A 10,088-nucleotide genomic window follows, 5' to 3' on the forward strand; every position below is an offset into this window, starting at 1 on the left:
GCTAATGTTACAGGTGTAACGGTACAGTGAATCATTGCATAATATACGGTACCGAACGTGGTTTTGGATTCGCTGAACCGTACAACATTCACAAGAGTTTGAAACACTTGGTGCTACATTACGCTCAGAATTCTCTGGAAGAACACAATGAGAGCCTCAATACGACTCTAGCTTATCCGGCTTTTGCCTCGCCTGCGGCGTTATCAAAGTTACAAATGAAGATGCACACACAAAACCAATTACAATTAACACGTCCTCTCGAAAATCAACATTATATGACGCACACGTAATACCCGTGTGCCGATCAGTTATAAATATAGTTACAAAGATATTAGGATATACGTGTGCACGCAAGTTTTACTTGGTATAATTGCCAAGATTTGAAATCGAAAGTGAATGCGATGACGACAAATAATTTTTCGAAGAAGGTTCTGCAAAATTTATATTCATTTAATCGGTATGGGTGGTATTAAGGAGAAACTAATACGCGACAATTGATCGTTCCATTTTTATAGGCCGGAAGTAAACGCTTCCTTAAACGAAGTACAGTGGTATTGATAATGAAGTGCGAAACATTGATAATAGCGATAGTAATCCTCGGAAGCTGTAGTATATAAGGTAATTATATACGTATGTTACCGTGGCGTAATTGCAGTAATTGTTTTGGCCGACAGGATCAACGACACATTTTACGCGCAAGATTTTACAATTTTCTCGAGGTCAACTGGTTTTGACAGATCTTGTCGACAATCAACGCAAAAATTAACCGAGAGTGGAAATAGTTTTTTTGCTATCCATTTATTTTATCGAGATAGGAAGAAACGTTTGGATGTCGGAACGTGTCCCGTTACATTTTTTCGAGATGCACTTATTCGATCGAATACGTCAGAGTAACAGAGGCATATATCTAGTCTTATAGGCAAATTGATGGAAGAAATGATGAATAATAGAGCAGAACAGAAAACATAAGTCTGACTAGGCTCAAACTACTCGCAACTTTCGATTGGTAATCAGGGTAGTTGCATTTCATTAAAAAAAAAAAAAAGAAAAAAAAAAGAAAAAAAGAAAAAAAAGAAGAAAAAAAGAAGAAAAAGGTAAAAAAAATTTGATACTAATGACTAAGATTGGATGGATGCATCCGTTCATTCCGAAACAAGCGGATTGTGAACAATACATTTCTTAGACCGCTGTACTTCTGACTCCTTCGATTTTTTTTTTTTTTTTTTTTTTCTATGAATATTTCCCGAACCTCCGTTTTTTGTAACGCACGATATACGCGGTCGTCGTTTACGTCGCGAATGTGATCGACAAGGTGTAAGATCTTCAACAGTGATACTAGGATATATTATTAGACGCATCGCAACATAACGTAATCGAGCCTTTCGGATGCTTACGGAACGTTTTTTGTAGTGATTTACAACAATATTAAAAATAGCATCTATCACCGTTGAACAAGTCAACAAATAAGAGGCTCGGATATCTCGATCGATATATACTTCCTTTCGATTTTTCGATTTAAACGTTGCCCGCCGCGTTACTTTCGAACTTCATTACAACGAAAGATAAAAAAAATTTACACGGATGCGCGGGAGCTTTTTTATATGTACGTTAGATTTCAAGTGCTGTGCCAGATCTGTGTAGGCTATTACTACGCGTGTCTAAGGCTAATACAGGTGTGAGTACTAAGAGAGTGTGAGAGTACGAGTGACAGAGAGGGAGAGCGAGAGGGGGAGAGGGAGATCACTTTTCGAGAAGTTAAACATATTGTCTGTGATTTCGGATTGCCGAGAAAGGAGATATATATAATATTATCTTGTCTATTATTTTCCATTCGCTTTTTACAATTTGCTTTTCTTCTTCTATTATTACTTACTGTTCTTTCTCTTTAAGATTTACGAAGCGTGTACTCGTTGATTCAATACACGCGTCGATTTCGACGGATATATAGTATAATTATACATCGCGGACATTGTATGTGCAAAAGCTATTCGTGATTTTATTAATCGTGATTTTTTTTTTTTTTTTTTTTTACGTTCGATTCATCAGTACTTCTTTTCGATATCATCGCGTCGAAGTTTCACGAAGTATCTCGTCGCGCTTCTTTCTCTTTCAACTCGAAGTATTTCCGTGTCCCCGAAAACGTGTTGCGAAACATCGATTAATATTGATTTTATCTGTATTCTCGTCGAATACATCGAATACGGGTAGAATCTGAGCACGCATAACGTGACGTTCTCGCAAACGTTAGACAGGATCGATCTCTTCTCGCTTTCAAAGACGTCAAAGCTTATCGTGTACTCTTTGAATGATCTCAAAGGTTGGCGGCGAGGGTCTCGTCGGTTGGGACGGTAACGAGAAGAATCGCGGAAAGAATCGGTCGCGATTGAATCGATACTCGAGAAATTTTACGTATTACATTGCGGTCCGGTAATCGTAAAAGTGTATCGAGGACGATTCGCGCGTACACAGATTCTTCGACTTGTAGCGGTCACTCGAGTCGAAACGACGATTCGTCCCGTTCCTGTTCTTTCCCACGATCCTCGTGATCCACCGTATAGTCAAAAGAAATTAAATCGTGCAAATATATCGAGCGAGAAACAAGTCGAAGAGTCGTTTGAAAGAGTCGAAAGCGGGGCGACGAGTTTTAATTTTCTTTTATTTTTCTTCCGTTTGTTTGCGCAGTATAGGATGACGAATTTTTCGAGGATAGGCAAGCAAGAACTGTGGACAGAGATTAAAAAAAAGATACTAGAAAGGGAAAAAGATTACGGAAAAGAAAGGCTCGTTGCTCATCCTAATAAAAAAGCTTCGAATTACAATAGATTTAGGTAGTTTAGGTTTTTTATACGAAAGAAAGAAAGAAAAAAAAAAGAAATTAAGTGCCCTGGCGCTGATAGGCTTATATAGATTCCATGGTGTCCAATCGCGTGCAGGTGCAGTATTCGATTGTTGTTCGTCGTGTTTGCCACCGGATCGTACTTGCACCCCGGATGTTTCGATCGATCCAAGTTATTTAAATGTACGTTTCCGAAAATCGATTGTTCTCTTCGCAGATTTTAATCTATTTCGTTGAACGTGTTTTTTTTCGATTTTAACGTTGCTTTTGCCATGATTGCCATTTTGCACGAAAAGAAAATATAAATAAACAAATAAATAAGTAAAAAAGGAGAAGGATTCGAGGAAAGATTTATTATTAACGGGAAGAAGAAAGAGAGCTACGTTAGAATCGACGATTAAAATAAACGCGTGCAATTACATTTTCAGATTGGAAATGTTTAAAACGGAGTAAAGAGAACAAACGATATTTTGCGAATATAATTAAAATGAGATCGGAGCAATCGGAGGCGCGTGATTCGGTGACGAAAGTGTGAGTTTTACGTTATAATCAGCTGTAACGGCGACGAGTTCGAGATCCGCGTTGAAATCTTAAAATAGAAATAAATACGCATAAAGATTTTCGAAACCATTCATGACCATTATCACTCCTTTTTCTAGATAGAGGTTCTCAAGTTTGAGAGAACACACTTCCGTTTCTTTTCTTTTTTTTCTAACGCGATGATCCATCGGATTTCTCGCGATTCGATCTCGTCGCCTTTTTCAGAAGCAAATTACACACAAGTAAAATATGACCATATACACGATCATCGTACGTACATTATCAAACATATACACATACACATACATACAACATACATACACACGTGTATCGCACGCAAATGCATGATCGTGCGCGTGAAATATAAACGATGAATTAGAAAGAAGAAGAAGAAAAAAAAGAAAAAAATTAATAAAAAAATAAATAAAAGAAAAAGAAAGAAAAACGAAATACATTCGTTGGCGAGAGAAATATATTGACGTGGAAGTATGATGAAAAAAAGGAAAATGAAGGAAAGAAAATGGAAAAAAAATATATGAACATATATATATATATATTATATATCTATATATTTTTACTTACTTTGAAAACAAACCTTTAATTAATTATTTATAATATATTCGTGCGTATGTTGTATACATATATATACATATATTATATCGTAGCATCGTGATGTACCCTGTTCGAAGCTACGCAAACCTTGACGATCGCGTTTCCCACGAGGGGGAAAGCGCATATCGTGTGGGACGCGAGATCTCCAAGGCTCGTGCGTTCTCGAATTTTTGTCGATGGAACGGAAAAAAAAAAAGAAAAAAATAAGACACGTGTACGCGCGCATACGAATTTACAAATTTCCAAAGGAAAATCTACAATGGGATCTTTTTTTTTTTTCTTAATTTTACATCTAATGACGATCAAATTCGAAAGACGTTTCTATTTTTACGATCGCGTAGCAAAGGGCGTAATCTCGCGTCGGTTTTAACGCGCTCGCTTTTCGGATCATCGAAGCTCGTTTTTGATCTTTTTTTCATTTGTCGTGTGCGCGTGTTCACGTTTCGATAGGTTGGATCGCAGGCGGTTTATTATTTCGAGCATCGATGGAGGCGAGAAAGATGGAGGGAAAAGTACACGTGGTGCTCGCACGCGTGTTAATTAAAACTTAAAAACTTGGGACGAATCAAGTTCAACGAATGTATTTTCACGTTACGGTTAGGAACGGAATAGGGGAAACGAATTGGAGAAAATAAAAATGTCCACACGTATCGAGTTTTCCGAATCCGACACACATACACGCACGCGCATGAAAGTTAGCACAGTTTGGAACCACGAATGAAATGAAGCAAGACTAAATCATTCCAAGTATCGATCGTTGGACTTGATTCGCTTCCCTCGTTTAAACTCATCCGTCGGGATGAGGTCATATACAATACGATCGATTCGAGTACGGATTTTTTACGATCTCGAGGATGATCGACCGTGAGAGGTTTGATTTTTCGCGGTATTTTTTTGTATTTTTCGAAAAGGGACGACGTGTCCCTGTTTGAGATTTTATGGCATAATAAAAAAAAAAAAAAAAAAAGAAAAAAGCTGTTGTCCGATGTAAAACACGTGTCACATCACGATGTAATATAAATATAAATATATCGGAGCTATAGTGGTGAGGCTCTTTTATACAAAAGTGAGAGGAGAAAGAAACAAGGAAGAGGGAGGATGACTTGAAAATTAGCGTGAAAATTCTCGGCGGGACCGATCCAACAGTTTCTTTCACGAGCCAGAACGGTTATCTCTATTACACTTGTTCGGTCTGACGATCCTTGAGCCGATCGATATTCTTTTTTTACATGTTTAACAACCAGCGTGTCGATCGCTGAGTCTCCTCGAATCGACGAAGTCAATTTCAAAGAACCAAAAGAAACTCGAAGCGAGGAGGATTCAGAGAATTCTCGGATCGACTCGGCGAGGCTCAGACTTTTATCGCTGTTCGATGGAGCGTTTGATGGATTGTTTAACGAGATCGATTGTGAGAAAGAGGCAAGAATCTTAACGCGTTAAGAATTCAAGAATTCGAGGGACGAGAGAATTTTAAGTATACCGAAAAAAAAAAAAAAAAACAAAAACGATCGGAAGAGAAGAAATGGAGCGACGAGAGAAGATAAAAAGTGTAAAAGTTGCCTTAGCTTTTCTACAAGTTGAATATGTGCAGAATGCGAGAGAAACAATGGAAGAGAGAAAGAGAGGGAGAGAATGAGAGAGGTGGAAGATAAGAAAGGGTGCGTGCAAGAAAGAAAAAAAGCAAGAAAGTTGAGGAAAAAAGAGAGACGAGATAAATATTTCGTAACGGTGTTGCTTACTGTCGATCGATGCAGATATTTTGCGACGAAAAAAGAAAGGAGTGATTGATCTAATAAGGTATTCCGACATTTCTCACCACGAAGAGGAAGAGCCTTGCGAAAAATAAATTTCCCGCGAAACATTGATAATCAAATCGTATCGTAATCGAAACTGCAATTTGTAATACATAAAATAGCGATTCCTGTAATAGTAATTGCGTGCGCCGATTTTCGCGGCAATTTGTAAACTCGTATAGGAAGGAAGGTAAAAACAGTTTCTCTAGACACGCTCGTGGACACTCTTTTTCTAATATTTGCAGCAATATGTATAAAATACACTATATTACTTGGCGGTTTAGCTACGGGCAAAACTCTCAGGTTCCAGTTAACTAAACGAGATATTTAAACTACTTAACGAATTAATTGTAAACGGAGAAACGAGTAATTTAAGCGTTACGATACGTCCTTTTATGGAGAAACCAATGAAACATGGATTTCGATTCCTCTCTTTTGTCAATGCTAACGATTTAAGTAGTGACAACAAGCCAATAGGAAATAGATAATTAGAGAAAGATTGGGGGATCGCCGTAGACCAATATATTGTTAACCTAAGCATAACGAATTAATTGTAAAAGAAATGGAGTTTCTCTTCAAGCCTCTTTGCCAGAAATGGCTAATTGTAAGATCGAGAAGGAACGATTAAAATAAAAAAGAATGTGTCTCTGATGAATGTAGAGAAAGCGTGTATGCTCGAAAGAAGATAAGAGAAAGAGTGAGTGAATGAGTGAGTGAGTGAGTGAGTGAGTATTAGAAAGAAAGAGAGAGAGAATCGTACAAAATTACAACAAAGAATGTAACGATCTTTGCAATTTCCCCTTGTCTGCGTCCAAATTTAGAAAGAGGAATAGATGGAAAGAATTCGTTGATCGTGTTACTTATTAGAAGCAAATATCTTCGTGTCCAATTCGACGAATCCAATAATTCGCGGAATTGGGCGTTATTTTGTAACAAAATATTTTTCTTTTTTTTTTTTTGCATTCACGATTGCATGACGAAAAATAAAGATGAAGATATAAAGAATGAAGATGATTCATCAGAATAATGTTGCTGCTCATTTTATTCGTAACAATGTAAAACGTATTCTTGGCGTGTGTTGCGATCTTCGAGGAATTGGCGTATTCTCCATTCTCATACGTATTATGCAGAAACTCTCGAGGACAATGTTCGCCGAATAAAATATTGGCCCAACTTTGATCTCTTGCCAGTCTAAGTAAAAAAAGAGAGAGAGAGAGAGAGAGAGAAAAGTACAATAAATCGACGGGGATATTTCGACCGTCTACAAATACATCTACATTGAGTCGCGAGAGCACGGCTTCAAGGCGATTTCGCTTCTATTGATCGACCGTGTAAAAATAAAGGGAGGAAGAGGGGCTGGTCGCACGCGAAACCGTCTTAAAATCGTGTTCGACGGTCGACAGATTTCGTGTACGTCCATTTGGATCCTTGCCAGTCTTTTTCTTTCCTCGTTTTCTATGGTCGGGGTATCGTGTGAGATGTAAATGTGCCGGTGGACATGAAGGCGCCTGGTATGCGAGTGTATGATCGTGTGATGGATGACGATAATCGCTGATCATTCAAACGAATCGATTCAGCAATTCTATTTCGCGAATATATGCGTGAACAGAAAAGAGAAGTGGGGGAGGGGGGGAGTGGAAGAAGTCGAAGTGGGGTGGATTTGCAAACATTTGGGGTGTATTGGGGAGGGAGGGAGGGTATCACAAGCAAACAAACAAAAAAAAAAGAAAGAAAGAAAGAAAGCGACAGAGAAGAAGTTATCGATACACAATTATTACGTTATTAACGAATGTATGCTGTCCCACTGTGATAAAACTTTTTGTTTTTGCATGTAAAATATACTATTATTGTCATAAGTATATGAGACGATGGAAAAGAAAATAAAAGGAAAAAAAAACATGAAATCATATATTATAAAACGGTGCATATATATAGATGTATGCGCCGAGGCATGCGCGATCTTAGAACGATCTTTGTATGTACCTATATATCTATATATGTGCAGGCACACACGGAGAACACCCACATGTACACAGAGAGACATAAACACAGACACATGAGACAAACCGAAGCATACATATATTGTGATTGAGTGTGCACGCAATAAAAGTGTATACTACTACAAAGAATATACAAATTTTAATTATCGGACCCACCACCTGTTATCACGTTACGATCGATGAATGGAGAACGGATAAAGGAGATTCAATGTTTCACGATTCGATCCAATTTCAATATAACATACATATTTTATTAAATTTAAGAATTTTACATTATTGTTCAATGTTCTCATGTTTCAAGAACACGTTGAAAGAAATAATTTCTTTTTATCGTGTAGAATCATTTATATTTGCATATGATTAATATGTTTTGCTTATCGCTTTGGTATCCCAGTATTCTTTATAACATTTTAATCTATTATTCTCCATAGATTCAACGTGTAACGATCTTATAAATAATTGACCGTATCGAAATACGAAGCTCGTAAAATATCTAAATATCGATCCGGGGAAATTTTCATTTGTGCATACGAATTCGATTCGACGCTGTACCGATATCGACGAAAGGAATAAAAACGGAGAAAGGAAAAAAAAAATTAACACGCAAACAGAGTTGCAAGGTATTACAGGATCCAATTCACTCGGAAGGATTATTAACGGAAGTGAAATTGGAACGAATTGGAAAGAAATCGGTGAGAATCGCGTGCCACGTTCGAAAGACATACCTGCCTAACATTGTTGGATGGATAGAAATCGCTACTGGTGACGCCGGTGGTGATTGTACGACGGTTGTGACGACTGTAGCAGCGATGTAGGGTAGTGACGGTGGCGTCGGTAATGGTGGTTGTGGTGAATCTAGCTGCGACGCTCGTGTATCTAACGCGACGAAACAACGTTCCGATTGGCAGTGTGCATCGCGTAGCGAGCTTGCGCGCCGCATTGCACGGCTGCAGTCGAGTCATTATGCAGGTACTGGCTGTCACTTCTACTCACTGTAACCGCAGACCGACGTTGACTATCGTCGAGTTCTCTATGCATCCGGTCCCTCCACGGTTTCGTCGCCCGATACAGCGGTAGACCGCTGAATATATTACATATGCTCGTTTAAACCTGATTTCTAGTGATGCGCTCTCCAAGTGTCGGTGCTCTGACACTGATTCACGGAATTACCACCATCCTTTTCGCCGTTCCGGACATTTCGAATCTCGCTTAGATACATTTTTATTCTTACTATGTAAATGGGATAATGCTGCGTTGGATAATGAGTCTAATTGGTAGAAATGCACGTGTTCAATTTCAAGGAGAGACTGAACGGTGATTAAAAGGTAAAATAAATGGCAATTCGATCGAGGGAATAACAGCACCCTTGCCGCTACGTTCCTCACAGGTGGATTACGCCGGTACGGCGGTTGGATCACGATACCGATACCTTTGCGTGATACCGATGTACGAAGGTCCCAGTGTTCGGTTGGCACGCGACTAACTTGGCGTTCCAATTGGAGGCGTCGCTGTCGGGATCGCGGTGATAATCGTTGCCGTAGAAAAATAGAGAATTCGGAACAGAAATTCTATCCCGAACTCGGGAAAGTAGAACAAAGGATTTTTGCCCTTCCATTCATTTTCAACGTTGCGGGAGGGAAGGAGTTATCGGGGAGACGACGTTTCGATTGCATAAATTTTCGCTTTTAACTTATTATTCGATCGATCGTAATTCACGTACTGTTACTGTAAAATGTCATGATTCTTATTCATTTATTTATTCACGGATGGGAAAATTCGTGAAAACAAAATCAATTCGATAGAAGTTTTCGACTTCTCGAGATTCGATCGCGAGCTCACGTCATGACTGTAAATCACGTAGCTGACGTTGGCGGATGTTTATATTAAATCATCGAATTGAAAGAACAACTTCTTACGTCAGAATTATACGATCGCATCGCGTGATCGTCGTCATACGACCTTTGAGACTTCTTCGAGGTCTCTCCTCTGTTTTATAATTCCACGCGCGGAAACAAATATGCGAACCTCGAATCTCGTAACCTCGTAACAATCGAATCGTTTCTTAACAATCCCCAAGAACGAGCGTTCAGCTTCTACTCGAGGAAATTTCAACTTTTCTTCTCGACTTGGACTCATTACTTTTTCTACAAATTATACGGCAATTAACACGGAATAAGGTTCTCTTTATGTGCTTTCCTTCTTGGCCGTACGAGCAGTTGATTATTCGCATAAACGCTGACTAGAGTTCTCGTACAACCGATATGGCCCTGTTCGACTATCCACCTACTTCTACCACTATCGAACGTT

The 10,088-nt window shown here is 38.7% G+C and overlaps 1 protein-coding gene across 4 annotated transcripts in view; it reads left to right on the forward strand.

Annotated features, from left to right (window-relative positions):
* Window positions 1–6,769, forward strand: part of LOC107993600 (phosphatidylinositol 3-kinase regulatory subunit alpha) — a 34,149-nt gene extending 27,380 nt beyond the window's left edge. For all 4 annotated transcript variants that reach the window (XM_017050106.3, XM_028664713.2, XM_062087283.1 and 1 more), the window contains one exon: window positions 14–6,769. In XM_017050106.3, coding sequence (XP_016905595.1) covers window positions 14–290 — 277 coding nt within the window. In that variant the 3' untranslated portion in view covers window positions 291–6,769. The remainder of the gene's footprint in view (window positions 1–13) is intronic.
* Window positions 6,770–10,088: the final 3,319 nt, after the last annotated feature.

The sequence above is a fragment of the Apis cerana genome, linkage group LG1 (genome assembly GCF_029169275.1).
Source record: "Apis cerana isolate GH-2021 linkage group LG1, AcerK_1.0, whole genome shotgun sequence".
In the NCBI taxonomy this organism is placed as follows: domain Eukaryota; kingdom Metazoa; phylum Arthropoda; class Insecta; order Hymenoptera; family Apidae; genus Apis; species Apis cerana.